The sequence below is a fragment of the Malus sylvestris genome, chromosome 8 (assembly GCF_916048215.2).
Source record: "Malus sylvestris chromosome 8, drMalSylv7.2, whole genome shotgun sequence".
In the NCBI taxonomy this organism is placed as follows: Eukaryota; Viridiplantae; Streptophyta; class Magnoliopsida; order Rosales; family Rosaceae; genus Malus; species Malus sylvestris.
In genome coordinates this window covers 8,364,743-8,384,881 of record NC_062267.1, presented here as the reverse complement: position 1 = coordinate 8,384,881, position 20,139 = coordinate 8,364,743, and the positions used below count along the sequence as shown (strand labels likewise).

Below are 20,139 nucleotides of genomic sequence, written 5' to 3'. Positions count from 1 at the left end.
TACATCTTACATTGATGAGATAAAGGACCTTGATTTTACAATTCCTTTTGTTGAAAACTTATTTTTAAATAATGATAACACTGTGAATTAAGCTATACAAATTTATAAAAATCAGAAATTCCCAAAAGTAGAACCTTGAGGAAGAAGAAGGAAGAGAAAAGCTTTGTGTATTTGATAATTGTTTCCTTACAACAAAACCGACTTTCTTACCAATACAATGAGAGGGAAATATGTTTTTATACTACATCTCAATTACACCGACTTATGTCTTAAGCAACTATTGCCTAGGTGGCACTGTTGACATGGCACTACTGACATGGTCAATACCCCCCCCCCCCGGGCGCCTCAATCTTAGCTAGGATAACGTAGCTTAAGATTGAAGCAATGTTGTAGAAAATCGGGTCCAAGAAGTCTTTTGGTTAAGACATCAGCAACTTGATCCTAAGTGCAGATGTATTAAACTGATAAATCGCCACTTTGTACACGTTCATGAACAAAATGGAAACCAGTTTCCAAGTGTTTGATGCGAGAATGCTGAACAAGATTCAAACTAAGAGCAATAGATAACTGATTATCACAAAATATAGTAGGTAGAGTAGGCAAGCATTCATGTAAATCATTAAGAAAAAGTCAGATCCAAGCAATATCTGCAGTGGTATGAGCTAATGCACGATATTCAACTTCAGTAGAACTACGTGAAATAGATAATTGTTTCTTCGACTACCAAGAAATTAGTTTTTCTCCCAAAAACACTACATAGCCAGTAATAGATCGCCTAGTGTTCAAATCAGCAACCCAATCAGAATCACTATAAGCATTTAGCTGCAAGGAACCTTCTAAGATGTAAGTTAAACCACAGTGCATAGTCCCCTTAAGAAAACGCATAATCGTCTTAACCATTCCCAAATGAATATTTGTAGGAGCATGCATATACTGACACACGGTGTTCACAGCAAATGCTATGTCAGGTCATGTGAAAGTTAGATACTGAAGAACCTCGACAAGACTCCTATATAAAGTATGACCAGGCAACAATGTTATGACCAGGCAACAATGTTCCTTCTGAAGTCAAAACCTGGTTATGAGGCTTACATGGTGTAGAACAGGACTTACAATCATCCATGCCTGCCTTGTGAAGAATATCCTTCACATATTTAGCATGATTGATAAACAAATCACCATTGGATTTATATGTAACTTGAAGACCAAGAAAATAGGCCAATTTCCCCATGTCTTTAAGATCAAAGACTTCACTAAGGGTATGAATCACAGACTGGATTAACTAAGTGCTAGATCCTGTGATGATAATATCAACCACATATAGAAGAAGGATAACAACCTGAGTGTCAACCACCTTGACAAAGAGACTTGAATCAGAAACAGAGACATGGAAGCCAATTGCTTGTAAATAACTAGTGAATTTAGCATTCCAAGCCCGAAGAGCTTGCTTCAAACCATATAAGGACTTCACTAGTTTACAAACATGAGTGGGAAACTGAGGATGGATAAATCCTTGAGGTTGCTTCATATAAACCTCTTCTTACAATTCACCATGCAAGAAAGCATTCTTAACATCCAGTTGTCGAAGATCCCACTTATGTGTTGCAGCTAAAGAAAAGATTAATCGCACAGTCGTATGTCGAACAATAGGACTAAATGTTTCGGTATAATCAAGCCCTTGTTCTTGACTAAAACCTTGTGCGACCAATCGGGCTGTATATCGAGAAATTGAACCATCACTATTTCTCTTTATTTTATATGCCCATTTACTTCCTATAACATTCTTATCACCAGAATGAGGAACTAGAACCCATGTACCTTGAGTTTGAAGTGCATCAAATTCTTCCTGCATTGCCATTTGCCATTGAGGTATTTGAGATACTTGTTTAACAGTTGATGGTTTAGAAGCATCAACAATATTTGCAAGAAAGGTAAAGCTTCTTGAAAAATTATCATCATCATCAAGAGTTAATGACTGAACTTCAGGAAACATTACACCGAGAGCTGAATAATCCTGTCTAGTGATTATTCATGTGCGCAATCTTATCTGAATGCCTGAAGAAGGAATAACTCTTTCTAAACTTGAAGAAGATGAGGAATTGATACTTGGCAAAACAACCTAAAGTTGAGTAGGCTGAAGGACATGCAACAGGGCATTAACATTGGAAAGAGTAGCATTGTAACTGGATTCTTGTGCATTATTAGCTGAACTATCATTGGAACATGATTCCTATGCATTATAAGCTGAACTATCACCAGATTGTACCAATGGACTAAGAGATTGACTAGAGGACATTCCAGAATTAATAGGCTAACCTACCTTTGCAGAAGACTAAATTGAAGGTAACTGAATAATTATAAGTCTACTAGTGCTGGAAGAAGATGGTTGACATGAAGTAGTACCAGAATTTCTAGGTATTTCATTGTATGGAAAAATGCTTTCATCATAAATGACATGCCTAGAAATAATGATCTTCCCTGTCTTAATGTTATAATAAATAGCACCCTTATATCCTGGTGAATATCCCAAAAGGACACATTGAACAGATCTAGATTGTAATTTATGTACATTAAAAGGTGTAACATCCCACATCGCCCAGGGAAGTGGATCCTGTAAGCCTTATATGTATATTCTCATCTTTACCTAACACGAGGTTTTTTGGGAGCTCACTGGCTTCGGGTTCCATAGGAACTCTGAAGTTAAGCGAGTTCGCGCTAGAGCAATCACATGATGGGTGATCCACTGGGAAGTTCTCTTGTGAGTTCCCAGAAACAAAATCGTGAGGGAGTGGTCGGGGCCCAAAGCGGACAATATCGTGCTACGGTGAAGTCGAGCCCGGGATGTGGTGAGTGCCCAGGCCAGGATGTGACAAAAGGTCTGAGATATGGATATATGGCTGAACCAAATACTTTCATACTGGACAACTCTGGTTTCTTGTTAAACAACTGCTTAAATGGTAAACTCATTTGTAACACTTTACAAGGCATCCGATTAATCAAGTACACTGCATGGGATACTGCATAAAACCAAAATTTGTGAGGAAGTTTAGCAATTGACAACAAGGTAATATTTGTTTCAATGAGATGTCGATGCTTCCTTTCAGCCAAATCATTATGCTAGGGAGTATATGGACAGGAGATAAAATGTATAATTCCATTAGTATCCAAAAACTCTCCACCGCCATCAAATTGTAAAACTTTGATCTTGGTATGGAATTAATTCTCAACATAAGCACAAAACTTTACAAATGCATCAAAAACCTCAGATTTATTGATGAAAGGATAGATCCATACAAACCTAGTAGCTTCATCTATAGAGGAAACATAATATATGTAACCTTCACGAGATACAATTGGAGAAGGCCCTCAAACATCACTATGGATATTACAAAATGGAATATCAACTCTGTCTGTCCTATCAGAAAATGGTAACCTACTCATTTTGCCACTAAGACAATGAGAACAGATTTTTATAAGTTAATCAGGAACACTAGATATAACTTATTCTCTAAGCATTGCAGTTAGTATGTCATTAGATAGGTGACCAAGTCTTTGATGCTAGAGAGAAGTTTTGACAGCATGCCCCAAGAATGCAGAAGAATGCACACCTTGATCCAGTAATGTAGGAAAAATATGCACATGAATCTTGAACAACTCATTTTTGCTACTTTTTCCATGGTGGAGGATTGCCCCTGTTGCCTTGTCCTGCACAAAGAATTGAATATCATCACAAATAAACCAACTATGATTGTCTTTACACAACTTTTTAACAGACAAAAGATTAACAGTTAACATGGGAACATGTAAAATCTCTTTAAGATGTAAATCATGTGACTGTGTGTGTAAAACCCCATTGCCAATATTCTGAACTTTCAAACCTTCACCATTTCCAACAATGATCTTCTCAATACCCTCATAAAGTGTAGCCCTATCGAGAACAGTGATATATGGAGTCATGTGATGAAAAGCCCCAGTGTCAACAATCCAAGATTCTCCAGATGCATCTGCATGGGTGATCGGTGTACTCATAGCTTGAAAACCAACAGGAGAAAAAAAGTGTTGTGTAGAACCATATGGATGCGAATGAACAGACACATGAAATTGTGGTGAATGAGACATGGTCAAATCAGGTGAATAAGGAAACTGTGGTGGAGGCACATTAAACCCTTGATAGGCATAATTTGCAAATAATGAACCAGGAGGTTGAGACCCTTGATAAGCATAATTGCCTTGATGTTCACGCTTTCCACAGATTTGACACTTTTGAGGATATTGATTGGTAGTACCATCATTTCAATACAAACAAGTGATAGCCACATGACCCTTCCTTGAACAGATTTGACATTCAGGAATTTGTTCAAATCTATTTGAAGAATTACCCTACCAAGGTTGCCAAGTATTACCATTTCTGGACCCATTAAACCTTGGTTTATAACCTCCATTGCCTCGAGGTCTGTAATTGTTACCATGAAAAGGCCTTCCTCCATTAGAACTACCATTAAACTGAAAATGATTACCATTAGATGAATTTCCACCATTATAAGTTTGAGCACCACCAACAAAAGGTTGTTGTGGCAAAGACATGGAAGAAGAACCAGAACTAGGAAATGTGTTATCATAAGGCTGTGAAAACGGAGGTTGAGAACTGCTACTAGAAGAATTAGAGAAACCAGAAGCATTCACAGCCTTACCATGTGGAGAAGGAGCATTAACATACATTGCAACCATATTCTAAACTAAAGTTTGCACTCTAGTTTCAATAGTCTTTTCTGCCCCTATTAACTGTGCTCGAAACTTCTTAAGAGTGATTGGTGAGTCTCTAGCTAAAATGACAGTTTTAATCACATCATAATCAGATGGTAATTCAGTAAAAGCAACAATAATTAGATCATTATCAGTTACTTTTTCTCCAGCAGCTTGTAACTTATCCTTAATAGCTTTCAACCGCAAAAGATATTTATCAACTGTATCTCCCCCTTTTTGCATAGTATGTAATTCAACCTTCAAATGATTGATGTTAGCTTTAGAAACTGATATATATCTATCATGTAATGCATTCCAAGCTTTCATAGCAGTTTTACAACCAACAACATGTTCAATTGCATCATCACTTAATGTGGCAATTAGAAGACTCAACAAAGCCATGTCAGTCTTAACCCACTCTTTGTATGAATCATTAATCTCCTTGGTAACACCCAGCTTAGGAGAAAGAGCGAATTTTGGAGGACAAACAGACTTTCTCGTGAAATGATCAAGAAGATCATAACCACAAAGAACATAACAGAATTGATAACTCCATTTGATGAAGTTATTATCATTCAATTTGACGGTAATCATTCCCAGTAGACTTTCAATTTTCACATAAGTCATCTTTGATAGCCGCAATTAACTTGTAGAAATACTCAAACAGTTTACAATCCAGAAAAACCCAGATCTCAAATGAGGTGGCAAGAAAAATCCAGATGAGAAATCGCACAAATCGAACACTACAATCAAGTAAACAAATCAACTACCAACACAATACAGAGAAACTATGCAAGAATCAAAGAAAATCTCAACTTTGGCATTGGCCTTCAAGAATCAACATAATCTTCACAAAATCAAGAATTCTGGCATTAGCCTTCAAATAAATCATCATATATTCTTCATATAACATTCTCATATGGCATCGGCCTTCAATGTAATATCAATTTCTAAAGAAAAATCTTCCAATCAACTTTGAACAGAAGAAAAATTCAAGAACGTAATCACCTCAATCAGCACGCAGAGCAGCAATACGTGAGCGAAAAACCCAGAAACAGGACTACCGCACGAGCGAGACTGGCTCTTGATACTATGACAACACTATGAATTAAGCTATACAAATCTATAAAAATCAGAAAATCCCAAAAGTAGAACCTTAAGGAAGAAGAAGGAAGAGAGAAGCTTTGTGTATTTGATAACTGTTTCCTTACAACATAGCCAACTTTCTTACTAATACAATGAGAGGGAAATCTGTTTTTATACTACATCTCAATTACACCGACTTATGTCTTAATCAACTATTACCTAGGTGGCACTGCTGACATGGTCAATAAAAAATAGAGAAAGAAAAAGGAAAAAAAAAAAAGAGTATTAAGAGAGATTATCTCCTCCCCTAAACCCAAAGGCAAAGGGTCCTGCACTTTTTGAGAGCACACCCCTCCCCATATTCTTATTAAAATAAAGGAAAATTTTATTTAAATCCATGCAACCTCTTTTTACACCCAACTTACTCTTTCCACCCATTTAATTTTTAACTAAACTATTAATATATCTTTAAACCCAAATTTAATACCTAATATACCCCCATAAACCCAATTCAATATGTGGATTTATTTTTACACCCATTGAAGCTGCCCCAGTATCTCCTGGTCACTGATGCACGAGAAATGCTTCATGATGCTTGTACAACATTTTCGGGTGTCCACTACTCTAATCCCTCCCCCAAATCGCTCATTAATTTGCATTTGCTAACAAATATCTTTGGGAAGTTAATGCCTTCGGTTATTGCTGTGGAAGAAAGTCGCCCTGGCGGAGTGAAAAATTCTTGGGATAATTTTACACCTCTGTAAATTGAATGAATTTGGTTTAAGTAACTTGTGCTTATGAGGCGCATTCGTCCAAGACACTAGCTAATTTCAATAAACAAGGGGCTCAATTCAAAGCTTGAAAAAAGCCTGTCATGCCAGAGAGAGTATGAATTGGAAAAGGAATTGAAAGAACTAAAAGGGCATGTTACGGATTTAAAGGCTCATTTGATGGACAAGGAAACAAAACTGCAGAGTATGAAACACTCAGGTTGGAAATCAACAAAAGCCAAAGTAAAGTTAACAATGAGGTAGAGGCGGAAGTAGAAGCTGCAAGGTGTGCAGAACGAGAGGCTCTCGTGAAGCTTGGCATTGTGATGGAGGAGGCAGAAAAGAGCAGCAATAAGGTAGCAAGAGTGGTGGAACATAAGAACCAAACGGAATTCAAGGTTCTTGCAATATCAGTAAGATTTTTGGGGTGTAGTGGGAAACCGATTGCATCAATTTACTGTTGCAAAAAGATAAACAAACTATGAATGATTGATTGAAATTTTGATTGAAAAAAAAATTATAACCAAAATACTCATCTTCTAAACTCTAAAAAATTGAAATTGAACGAATAAAAAATTCATAAATTGAGTCATACCTTGGTTGGAGGATTCAAACCTTCAAAATCACCATCCATCAGTAGAAAAACTTATTTTTCTTTATGAGAGTTATTATGGTTTTAGCTAGAATGAACGTAGGATAAACAAAGAATGATCGTAGGGTTTAATTATAGTGTTCGGGTTTATTGATAAATTTGAGTTTTATTATTAATTTCATTTTGTACTTAATAGTAATTATACAATAGGGTAAAATAGAAAGTTAACATTTAAAATTTTAAGTTGGGTGTAAAAAGAAGTTGCATGGGTTTAAATAAAATTTCCCTAAAATAAATAGAGCACGCCCCTCACCAATGAACTCCGGGTGATCAACACCATGCCAAACAGTCAACAACTTCTCATAAAAATATGAGAAATATAATCCTGCACATAGAGATTACATTTACTATTTAACTACCTTGATTATCAATGAAACTGATACAAAAAAACATTATGTTAAGGCTCATTTGAAATCTCATTCGTAAGAATAGTTTTGCTCAGAAAGCACTTTTATTAGAAGTGTTTCTGATACAAATATGTTTAAAATTCTATTAAAAATTCAATTGTTTCTCTAAAAAAATACGCTTAGTCTATATATACACGTTTTTTCTTCCAAACATTATCATAAGTGTTTTTAATTGCTATGAGTCCAAAACAGGTTCTAATCTGAGTTACCGACTTAATACTATGCATGGAATATATATGTATATTAATTGTAATAAGACAATCGAATGGAATAAATAAAAATGCAGGATGACACATTAACAGGACAAGTATCTTCTGTGGACAGCCGGTAAGAAGAATTTGGATGATCTTCTCAAAGTGGGTGAAGGCCTTTTTAAAAAACCAGTTTGTAGGGTTAATTAGGAGACTGGCAGGGTCGAGCCTTGTAAACACGAGTCCAATGAAGAGGCTCTAACTAGGTACACCATATCAATTACCAAAACCAGATATAAATTTCCATAATTTCTGAGGTAGAATTTTAGTAGTAACAGAAAGTTGTAACTTGTGATTCTGCAGGTTTGCAAGACTATTATCTGAAGAGAAGTGGCTTCGCCTTGCAAGGTCACCCGTTGGACATGCTGCAAATCCTAACTGATATATGGCCCTAGCTATGTGTCTATGACCAAACTAGCCATGATTTTTTTGTTTTTGTTTTTTGGATAAAAATTCATGACTCTTTTGTTTTTGTAATTAATTTGATAGATATTTAAATTGTTGTAATAAAGTCAAGTCGGGGGCAAATGATCCATCTTATTAGATTATTCTTTTAAATTTTTTTTGTGTTGGAATAGTTTTCTTCCGAATGTGCGAAACGATAACCTAATGATTGACTCCATTTCGTGATTGAATTTGTTTCTCATAGACCCATCAAAGAATTGATTTTAAAGATTGATTTTTCGTACCAGCAAGCAACCAAACGAATGAAATAAAAACACAGAAGGCTGAAACAAAATGGAAAAATTATATATTTTGGTCGGAACTGCTCAAACTTTAGTCAGTTGGCAATATCGGGATAGTTAATTAATCTTTTTTGCATAATTTGGTTATATATGAAAAAAATAATCAAATAAAGAATTAAAAGATAAAAAAAATAATCAAATAAAGAATTACAAGATGAAAAATAATCAAAACCAACAAGTTGAGTGGTCTTTATTGGGAGAGAAAATAATGAATTTCAGCACTGAACCACAAGAGTAATTTAATTAGCACTAATTTCACCGTATGGTTAATTATTTTTCTATATAGCGTTATTTTTTTAAAACTAAAAATGTGTTGTGAACATTCCTAGTTTAAGTATGATTGTGTGAATCCTAGATTAGATTTTATTCTAGTTATCCTTTCCTATTACAACTTGTATTACTTGGAGAATAAGGAATATCTTCTCTCCCTTTACTACTATAAATAAAGGCACAATGTAGGAGGGATAACAACACACATTCCCCTACAATTCTACAAACACACATCTCTCTTCCCTCTCTCCGGTGTCGTTGGCCCCTCATCCATATCATCACACAATCAAGTTCTTTCAAAACAACGGCTTTTAACGCGATATTTTGCAAGCCCTGATAGCATGAACATTCATCATGATGCATGACCAAACTTTACATTTAACGTATTTTAGATTCTACATAAATTGTGTATGCCTCATAACCAAAATTGCTGCAATTATGTGAATTTGATATTTTTCATGAATTGAATCTTACATATGTACATGCATTGAAACTATTATTTGCATATGCATCAAAGTAAATATGTGATTCATTGAATTATATATGCATCTAATTGAATTAATGAAAAAAAAGAGAAATTTTTTGCGATTGGGACCTAGGGTTCTTTCGAACCCATGACCACCATCCTGCAGATGGGGTCTCCACGCTAAACCGAGAGCCTGCAGCTCTCATCTTCTCCAGAAAACCCACGGAGCAGAAGCTCCAAAACCCTAAACCCAAAAATCCGACACCTTTCATGGTGTCCCCGACCATGGCATGGCCTGCAGCCACAACCCTAAACCTTTGGTTCATATTCCCGACGACCTGAAGTCGTCCCATGTCGGCAATTCAATCGAGATTCACTGAAATCTAGTCGGAATTTTCTCGAAAATTCGATTTCAATTTTTAGGGTTTTATAGTTGTTGAAACGTTCAGATTCTTTTATCTCCGTGGTTGTCCATAACAACCGGGACTCACTTCGAGCCCCAACAACCCCGACACGACCACCTGCAGTGGCGCCGTCGATCAAAACCGGTGTTCTTCCCCGGTGATACACACCCAGCACACGCTGGGGTGGTTTTGGTTTAGACCCGATCCCATTAGGGCTTAGATGGACACGATCACAAACACCAGCCCTCCGGACTTTGGTGTTCTGCTTGAAGCCTTGCCATCTGGGCTCCCAGATTGCAGCCCATCCATTTGGCCCATTTTCTTCTTGGCCTGATGAAAAAAAAGGAAATTTTTTGTTTTTCTAGGCTCGCCTGCAGCGGCCCAGCTCGAAAAAAAAGGAAATTTTTTTTGCTGCCTACAGCAGCCCATTTCTCTTGCCATGTCTCCCCGTGAGCCTGCAGCTCACCCATGAGCCACTCGTGGGCTTTGCCCATACTTTAGGCCCCCGAGATTTTATTATTTAATATCTTTAAATAATTTGGGTTTTTATATTTTTTCACCCACATTTTTAATTTGGCCCAACGTCCAAATAATTAATTCAATTATAATTATACAATACTTTTGCATATACTTGTTGCATATTTGTTTGCATATATATTTGCGTTTGCCTGCAGAAATATATGAACCTGAAGTTCATAATTACTTTGAAACCTGAAGTTTCTTATAAACATGCCTTGTTTGAAAACCTGAAGTTTTCACTTCAACATATCACCCATGAAAACCCGAAGTTTTTCATGCAAAATCCAACCAATACATGTTTATTAGAACCTGTATGTTCTACTCATATGTTAATGGATTGATTTTTCTCCATTACCCTAACCACATATTGTCCATCTATTTTGTGATAGGAACATGTCGAATTTGAACAAACTCGACTTCACCGCTTTGGAGGTCTCTGGAAGGAACTACCTCAAGTGGGTTCAAGATGTGAAGCTCTACCTCACTGTAACGAACTTGCGTCCTGCTTTTGAAAAAGCAATAGATAAACCTGTTGGCGAAGCTGAAAAAGCCACTGCTATGATCTTCATCCGAAGACATATCCATGACGCTTTGCAAACTGAGTACCTTGCTGAGGAGGATCCACGTGCATTATGGGTCGCTTTGGCTGATCGTTTCGATCACTAAAAGAACATATTCTTGCCTGAAGCAAGACACGACTGGTAGCACTTGCGCTTCCAAGACTTTAAGTCTGTGAATGAATATAATTCTGAAGTTTGTCGAATCCGATCACTTCTCAAGTTTTGCAATGAAACTTTGACTAAAGAGGATCTCTTGGAGAAGACCTACTCGACCTTCTCTGCCTCTAATATTGTCTTGCAGTAACAATATAGAGCTCAGAAGTTCACCAAGTTCTCGGATTTAATCTCTGTTTTACTTCTTGCTGAAAAGCAGAACCAGCTGTTGATGAAGAATCATCAAGCTCGACCTACTGGGGCTACTGCTGTGCCTAAAGCACATTATAGCACTAATTAGCACCCAACAAACCAAAAGAGGTGTGGTAGGGGCGACCATAAGCCATCCCACAAAGGTCCACAGAGCCAAGGCCCATCCAAGGGAGGAAACAAAGCCAGAAGCGCCCAAATCTCGCTCCCAAGGCCCCAAACTTCAAGAATAAGGGCAAAGCACCCACAACCATAGATGACGATATGTACTATCGTTGTGGTTCAAAGGACCATTGGTCCCGTGTTTGCCGAGCTCCCAAGAAGGTTGTAGATGAATATCATTCTCGTCGTAAGAAGATTGAATCAAACTTCACGCAAGTGGATGAACCAGAGACTACAAAAATGGAGGTTTCTGACTTTCAGGAGGATACCACCCCTATGGAAGATTAGAATCTTAGACATAGACTTATTTTTAGTTAAAATAAGACCATTAGGGCCGAATTCCACCTAGTGGCCAAACCCCCCCTTGTTTTTGGTTGATTTTGAACAATTTTCCTTTATGTTTTTGGATTATTCGTTGGCGATTTGTTTTGGATATTAAGTTTTAATCCTTGAATAAATGAAATTATTTTGAATTGGTATTTGTTTTTATAAACTTTTATGCATGTGACCGATTCAAATTAATTTTTCATTCTAGGTATGATTAGTGGGAAAGTTAGTTGTCTGGCAAATAGTGCAACCAGGCACACTGTTTTGCGTGAACACATCTATTTCACTAACTTCATACCTAAGAATGCACCTCTGACAACCTTCTCAGGCCCATCCAACCTGATAGAAGGATAAGGTAAGGCATGTATAATGTTGTCCAATTGTACAATCTTGACCATTACTGAGGCACTCTATTCTCCACGTTCCAGAAGAACATTACTCAGTTTCAAGGACACTAGAGATAACAATTACCACGCTAAAACCCACGTAGAAAACGGAGTTGAATTTATGTGCATAACTTCCTACGAATATGGCCAGAAGCGTATTCTCGAGAAGATGAAGCGTATCTCGAGTGGTCTGTATACTACGACCATACGCCCCATAGAATGCCACTATGTGGTCGGCCCTACCACAGGGACCGCGCATGAAATTACATTTTGGCATGATCATTTGGGACATCCTGGACAAATAGCGATGCGCCGTATCCTCGAATCTTCACACGGGCATCCACTAACCCAAAGCTTAGGTTCGATCCATGAAATCGCATGTCAAACATGTTATATGGGAAAGCTTATTACTAAGCCTTCTTATGACAAGATTCGTTCGAATCCTCCCATTTTTCTACAACAGATTCAGGGGGACATTTGTGGACCGATTCAACCTCCATACGAACCATTTAGATATTTTATGGTTTTGGTTGACGCTTCCACACGTGGGTCACACGTGTGCTTGTTGTCCACAAGGAACTCTGCATTCTCCAAACTGTTGGCTCAAGTTATCAAGCTCAGGGTTCACCACCCTGATTATCCGATCAAATCTATTCGATTGGATAATGCTGGAGAATTCACATCTAAAACTTTTGATGACTATTGCATGTCGGTTGAGGTTAAAGTTGAACATCATGCACCCCATGTTCACACCCAGAATGGCCTAGCAGAGGCTTTCATTAAGCGCTTACAAATGATTGCTCGATCGTTGGTCATACGTACCAAGCTCTCGATTGCTGCTTGGGGCCATGTAATATTGCGCGCGGCAAAGTTGGTCCGCCTGAGGCCTGTTGCGACACAACCATTTAGTGCCCTTCAGTTGGTTACCGGATGCGAACCTGACATATCGCATCTCCGCGTCTTTGGTTGTGCGGTATATGTGCCGATCTCGCTGCCCTTACGTACAAAAATAGGGCCTCAACGAAGGATGAGAATCTATGTCGGATATGATTCTCCTTCGATTATTCGTTACTTAGAACCTTTGACAGACGATCTATTTATTGCTCGTTTCATGGATTGTCACTTCTATGAGACAATCTTCCCGTCGTTAGAGGGAGATAAGAATGTCAACGTTCCTAATGAACGACGTGAATTATCGTGGACGACTCCCACTTTGTCTCATTTAGATCCCCGCACCGCTCAGTCCGAAGCTAAAGTGCAACGCATATTAGATCTCCAGAGCATAGCTCAGAGCATGCCAGATGCTTTCACCGATCTAGCGCGCGTGACAAGATCACATATTCCAGCTGCGAATACGCATGCAAAGATGGATGTACCAAATGTATGACGGACTGCCCTTCTAGAAACCCGAGACGCCAATTCTAGTGATCCATGTACATTAGCGGCTAGCCAATCATCTGCTCCTACACAAAAGCATGGCAGACCCCTTGGTTCAAAGGATTCACACCCCCGGAAGAGGAAAACCACGACACAAGGTCCTGAATAGCTTACCGTGAATCCGACTATTGCTTACTCATTCTACCCAACTCATGAGGAAATTCTAGATTACGGAAGCGTCCTTGAAGAGATGAATCCTCCTCCTGAGAATCGTGAGATTTCGGTCTATTATGCTAGCTTAGATGATGTGTGGCATAGAAATGAGATGATTGTCGACAATGCATTAGCATTTGCAGTAGCTACTAAGATCATGTTGAGCAATGACATTGAACCGCATTCCGTTGATGAATGTCGACGTAGAGTCGATTGGTTAAACTGGAAACAAGCAATCCAAGTCGAACTCGATTCACTTGCGAAACATAAGGTGTTTGGACCTGTAGTTCCTACTCTTCCACATGTAAAGTCTGTTGGCTACAAGTGGGTTTTCGTTCGGAAGTGTAATGAGAAGAACGAGATTGTGCGTTACAAAGCTCGTCTTGTAGCACAAGGTTTCTCGCAATGCCCCGGGATTGACTATGACGAAACTTACTCACCCGTTATGGATGTGATTACTTTTCGCTACCTTATCAGTTTGGTAGTTTCTGAAAAACTGGATATGCAGCTGATGGACGTAGTAACCGCGTATCTCTATGGGGATCTTGATACGGAAATTTATATGAAAGTTCCCGAAGGACTTACATTGACTGGTTCAAATATTTCTAAACCCTGGAACATGCTCTTAATTCGGTTGCGGCGTTCACTCTACGGTTTGAAACAATCCGGAAGAATGTGGTATAACCGTCTGAGTGAGTATTTGACTAGTCAGGGATATGTGAACAACGAACTATGCCCTTGTGTGTTCATTAAGAAGTCACATTCCGGATTTGCGATTGTTGCAGTATATGTTGATGACATGAATATCATCGGAACTCATGAAGTGCTTGCGAGAACTGCTTCGCACCTGAAGTCGGAATTTGAGATGAAAGATTTAGGTAAAACTCGATACTGTCCCGGTCTCAAGATAGAGCATTGTTCGAATGGAATCCTAGTACATCAATCAAACTACACCCAGAAGGTGTTGCGCCGTTTTAATGAGGATAAAGCGAAGTCTTTGAGTACTCCTATGGTCGTTCATACATTAGATGCAAAACCAGATCCCTTCCGTCCGAAGGAAGATAATGAAGAGATTTTGGAGCCTAAAGTTCCTTATCTAAGTGCGATAGGCGCTTTATTGTACTTAGCTCAATGCACTAGACCCGATATCTCCTTCGTTGTTAATCTTTTGGCAAGATACAGCAATGCACCAACACGCAGACACTGGAGTGGCGTGAAAGACATCTTCCGTTACGTTAAGGGTATTACGGATTTGGGCTTGTTCTATCCCTACGAATCCTCGAGTGATGCCACACTCTATGCTCATCGGGTTGATTCTCGCCTTTTTGGTTATGCCGACGCTGGATACTTATCCGATCCGTACAAGGCGCGTTCTCAAACGAGTTATGTCTTTATTATTGGAGGCACCGCAATCTCTTGGTGGTCAACTAAATAGACCTTAGTTGCCACTTCGTCTAACCATGATGAAATTCTCGCCTTACATGAAGCAACTAGGGAATGCTTTTGGTTGAGAGCAGTAGTGGGCCATATTCGAAGCTTCTACGATCTTCATCTCGTCGTTAATGCCCTGACGATGATTTTTTAGGACAACGCAGCTTGCATCGAACAACTCAAGAAAGGTTAAATCAAAGGAGACAACACCAAGCACATTGCGCCGAAGTTTTTCTTTACACATCAACAACAAGAACATCAGAAGATTGAAGTCACGCAAATTCGTTCACAAGACAATCTGGCCAACCTCTTCACCAAATCACTGCCGAAGGCGACGTTTCAGAAACTTGTTCATGGAATTGGTATGTGTAAACTTTTTGAGTTGTAACTTTGTTATTTCTCTTTGGAATTATGTCAAACTCAGGGGGAGTGTCTTGTAGATACTTGCTTGATCTTAATGTACTATTTTTCCCTACGATTAGGAGCATTTTTCCCAATGGGTTTTTGCTACCTAACTAGGTTTTAACGAGGCACCCACCTTGGGCTGGTCATATCCCTGATGATGTCATGTAGACGTTTCTTTTGACTTTGCATTTCTCATACATTTTTCCTTAGACTATGGATTTTGTCCTTACTCGGGTTTTTGCCATAGCCTTAGGGTTTTTTAGTGAGACTTACTACTTATGCAAGTTCCTACCTTATTGAGAATAAGCGTTGTTCCTTGGAATCAGTGCCGACGAGTCGACTTCCTCAACTTCTACATGATGCTGAATCTACCTTGAGTATTTACACACTCAAGGGGGAGTGTTATCAACATTCCTAGTTTAAGTATAATTGTGTAAATCCTAGATTAGATTTTATTCTAGTTATCCTTTCCTATTACAACTTGTATTACTTGGAGAAGAAGGAATATCTTATCTCCCTTTACTACTATAAATAAAGGCATAATATAGGAGGGATAACAACACACATTCCCCTACAATTCTACAAACACACATCTCTCTTCCCTCTCTCCTGTGCCGCCGGCCCCTCTCCCTTTGTCAGATAAAAATAGACCACAACAAAATGTATTTATTAACTATTTTTCCAAAAAAAAGAATTTTATTGAAGGGAATAACAAGTGTTTGTGAGAGAGAGCAGGCTGAGTTGTGATCATCAGTTGGAGCTGGTTACGGCGCCCTTTCCATGTGGTGATCTCGTTTCACGGACCTTCCTCTCCCTAGACAGAATTCCAGCAATCCTGCAGCACATATAGATTGATTAATAATTAAGAAAACAAATAGTAGTCAGCAATGTTTAATCAATAGTATGAACATATGATCATGCTAAAATACGTATATAGTGGAGATATTTGGTGAATGATGATAAATTATACCTTACGAGAGCCTCTTCATTTGTAGATTGATGGGTTGGTTCAAATACACCGGTATCCAAATTCACCCTAGAAACAGGCTTTTTCAGCAATTTCTCTCCGACTTTTATAAGATTATTCAAGTTTTCCTCCGTAGCAATGTCCACTGAAGACACTGTCTTCTCCAATGTATCATCCTACAAACATAAGTTTTGCTCGCGTAAATATGTTTCGACATATAATGTTGCTTGAATTTATATACCATCTAGATTTATATAGCAATATAAGTATGTTATGTTGTCAAAAGTGTAAGTATATCAAACATATATAGAAGGATCGATGTATCCATACCTGAATTCGGAGATAACTTTTCTCACAGTTAAGAGCATGGAAAACATTGGCAAGGTGAAAATCTATCATGTCACTACTGGCTTGTGTAAATACATCGACCAGTGGACAAGAACCTCCGCTGCTCAACCATGCCACAAGACCCCATTTAGCTACGTCATTGGCATGGTACTTCTCCTCACATTTTGCTGAACCAGTACCCAACGATACAACTAAGAACCGACCATAATCAGTTGGTCTCATGGAAAAGCTGAAGTCGGAATTTCCCTGGTGGACTTCCCTCGTCACTTCGCCTATAGCAACCAAAGCCTGATAAATGAACAAATATTATTAGATGAAGCCGTAGTTCTAGTTGGTAATTATATTGTCATGAATAGATATGTTTACATTAAAGATAGGTGTTTTTTTTTTCTAAAAAAAAGGGAGACAACTGGTGGCAAGCCACGGTCTTTACATTAAATTTATCCATATTACCTATGGCAACTATGTGTTAATGTATACCGGGTTATTAGCAGCGACACCACCATCAATGAGATCGAATTCTCTTGTTTCACCAGTGGAAGTTTTTGTTTTAAAATGATGTGCTGGAAGATAAGTTGGGGCTGCTGAAGTTGCAATGCATATGTCCGAGAGTAAAGCATCTATGCTACTGTTCTTCTTGGCCTAAAATCACCAACATATATACAAAATAAATATATGTAGAGATAGAGCAAACTTTTCAGAAAATTATTCCAAGCTAATAGTATAAAAAAATTAACCAACCTCATAGCTGGAGAAGATGGTTGGTTGGAGCCGCTTTATATCAAAAGTTGGGATTACAACGTTAGTCAATGTGTCGTTCAATCGTTTGTCTCCTAATTTTTCCTTCACTATCTTATGTAGATACTTCCCATCATACTTCGGTCCTGTCATAGCTTTTACCATATCCACGGCCTTACCAAATACTGGAGCGCTGTTGTACAAGAGAAAAAAATATCTGATTGTTAGCCACTATATACATGTGAAATATATGAAAGAAAAGAAACAGAGAGAAGATTTCAAAACTTGTAGTATGTATTCATGATAAGCTTATAAGAACATGCAAGGTCCCTTTCAAACAGATTTCAAGTTAAGTTTGTAATTAAGTAGGTACCTGTCCTGGGGGAAGATTTTCGGGCATTGTTCGAGATAGAAAGCGTTAATATCTTTAGCAGAGAACAAGGGACGATCATGTTCATCTGGAGTAGTAAGCATGGCAGTCACGAGGCCACCTGTGCTAGTCCCTGCAATCACATCAAAGTAATCTGCTAGCCTTGCACCTTCACCATCCAGCTTCTGCATATGACCAACAAATTAAAGTGAAGATTAGTTAAAATGCGCAAGCATAATATTCTGCATGAGATAAATTAAAGTGACGTTTAAATTTTTTTAATTTGAAGTTAAATTACGGGTTTGAATTGATAGTTATACCTGAAGCTCAGACTCCAGGAAGCTGAGTATAGTTCCGGGGATAATCCCTCGGATACCACCTCCGTCAATGCTAAGAACAGTGACGAGGTTTCCATAAGTGGGAGACTGAAGAAATGATCTTGCTCTCTCCATTTGAGAAAAAAGAGAAGACATATTATGAACGATACTCGGTACAGGGAAGGGTACGTAGGAAGGAAACGGTAAGTAGGTACTATTTATGAACTGGAAGAAAAATGCAGATAGCAAATAATTTGAACCTTAAAGAATGGGGTGATGACAAGATAATTGAGTGTAGGAACCTTGAGTACCTATCTACGCCTTATATGGAGATCTTTTCCCCTCCAACTTAGACCCAAAACTTGTATTTATCCAAAACAAGTTTTAGTTCGACCTAATCCAGACTTTTCAAATTAATTATTGCATTCTTGGGGATATGGTTAGTTAATGAAGGCATCAATTGAATCTTCTAGGTAATTACACTTTCAAGAATAATAGTCCACTTTAAATCTTATTTACATTATACAAGTAAGATATTAACAATTAAATGAACAAATCACTATGAACATGTTTTGGTGAATAAAGTTGGTGATTTCATGCACCTTAAGTACAGGCTCTGTTCTCACATGTATGAATGGTAAAGAAAATTCAATCAAACAGGTAATAGTCTTACGTGAGATACTATTTAAGCACACAAAATTGGCATTATTGGTGTTTGATTCTTAATCTTCAACATGACAAAATTTCTTGATTTTATTTTCTCCTAATTGTTCTGAATTGTTTTTCGAGCAAACGCATTTACATACAATCCTGACCCGAGTCAATTACGAGAATTGGTCAGACTTCATGTGGCCTCTTAAACGGCAACAAATATTGTGGCAAAAAAAGTCATCCCCAGATGACTAACTATAATTTTCAACACACATTACTCGACTTTTATGTCCGAATGATGTCCAATTCAACAGGACATAATTTCTGGGATAATATTAATTAGAGGGAACAAACCAATTATCAACAACCACATTGCTTGATTTACAAAATTGGTTTAAACATTTGGCTTGCATCTTAAAACAATGACGAAAAAAATTAACTAATAATTAAGTTCCATGAAAACAACTGTGTAGAAACTCTTGACCAACATTCATCAGCTGTAATGGCACGTAAAATATGTACAGGGCCGGCCCTGAGAATTTGGGGGCCTTAGTCGACTCTTCGAAGTGGGATCTTAAAATTTTCTAATCTCCAGTTATTTGTATATTGATTTGTATAAAAAAGAATTCGTTAAATACATAAAAAGTTTTATTTTCACAGCAAATATCATTAAAAATTAGGGTAAATCTTAGTTTACTACGTTAAGTTTCGTGATTTTCAACATTTGGTGCATAAAGTTTTTTCATCCCAGAGTCATACATAAAGTGTTAATTTTGGAAAAATCTCATACATTCGTCTGACTGTTAAGTTTCCCATTAACTAATGACGTAGTACTCATGTGAACAATAACTAGACACCACGTATAATTAAGGGTCATGTGGAAATTAAAAATTCAATCAAAAAAAAATTGTGGTCGTTTTCTACCTCCCTTCCTCCCTTTTCCCTTCATTCTCTCCTCTCCTCTTCCACTCGTCATACATCCACCCTTCTCCCTCAATCTTCGACTCCACCAATCCACCCTCCCACCCACCCACCCAAAGGGCCAAAGCCTCTCCCTTTCCTCCCAACCCCCACTGCTCTCAGTGGGTTTTGATTTCCATTTTTCTCACCTTTTTTTTTTTTTAACTAGAAAAATAAACAAAAGAAGGGTCTTTTCATCACCCATCCGGATTATCTGGGCCAGTTCTTTCGATTTTCTTCTACTGGTTGT

The 20,139-nt window shown here is 38.0% G+C and overlaps 2 protein-coding genes across 2 annotated transcripts; both read right to left on the bottom strand.

Annotated features, from left to right (window-relative positions):
* Window positions 1-456: 456 nt before the first annotated feature.
* Window positions 457-1,231, bottom strand: LOC126631321 (uncharacterized mitochondrial protein AtMg00240-like). Its single transcript, XM_050301489.1, has 3 exons — window positions 1,114-1,231; window positions 757-959; window positions 457-567 (listed from the first exon to the last, which is right to left on the bottom strand). Exons 1-3 carry the CDS (start codon window positions 1,229-1,231, stop codon window positions 457-459), a joined length of 432 nt encoding a protein of 143 aa, XP_050157446.1.
* A 14,736-nt stretch (window positions 1,232-15,967) lies between these two features.
* Window positions 15,968-18,575, bottom strand: LOC126631599 (patatin-like protein 2). Its single transcript, XM_050301721.1, has 7 exons — window positions 18,282-18,575; window positions 17,965-18,146; window positions 17,595-17,784; window positions 17,334-17,495; window positions 16,836-17,141; window positions 16,509-16,681; window positions 15,968-16,373 (listed from the first exon to the last, which is right to left on the bottom strand). The coding sequence occupies exons 1-7, from the start codon at window positions 18,432-18,434 to the stop codon at window positions 16,289-16,291; spliced, it is 1,251 nt and encodes a 416-aa protein (XP_050157678.1). The 5' UTR covers window positions 18,435-18,575; the 3' UTR covers window positions 15,968-16,288.
* Window positions 18,576-20,139: the final 1,564 nt, after the last annotated feature.

What these genes read in the sequence shown, in the direction of transcription:
- LOC126631321 (XM_050301489.1), bottom strand. Translation starts at nt 1,231, where the DNA reads ATGGGGAAATTGGCCTATTTTCTTGGTCTTCAAGTTACATATAAATCC. An exon ending in CAAGGCAGGCATGGATGATT is followed by an intron (nt 960 to 1,113) that starts GTAAGTCCTGTT and finishes GACCTGACATAG; the next exon opens with CATTTGCTGTGAACACCGTG. An exon ending in GGCGATCTATTACTGGCTAT is followed by an intron (nt 568 to 756) that starts GTAGTGTTTTTG and finishes TGTGATAATCAG; the next exon opens with TTATCTATTGCTCTTAGTTT.
- LOC126631599 (XM_050301721.1), bottom strand. Translation starts at nt 18,434, where the DNA reads ATGTCTTCTCTTTTTTCTCAAATGGAGAGAGCAAGATCATTTCTTCAG. An exon ending in AAAATCTTCCCCCAGGACAG is followed by an intron (nt 17,785 to 17,964) that starts GTACCTACTTAA and finishes CTTGTACAACAG; the next exon opens with CGCTCCAGTATTTGGTAAGG. An exon ending in CCATCTTCTCCAGCTATGAG is followed by an intron (nt 17,496 to 17,594) that starts GTTGGTTAATTT and finishes TGGTGATTTTAG; the next exon opens with GCCAAGAAGAACAGTAGCAT.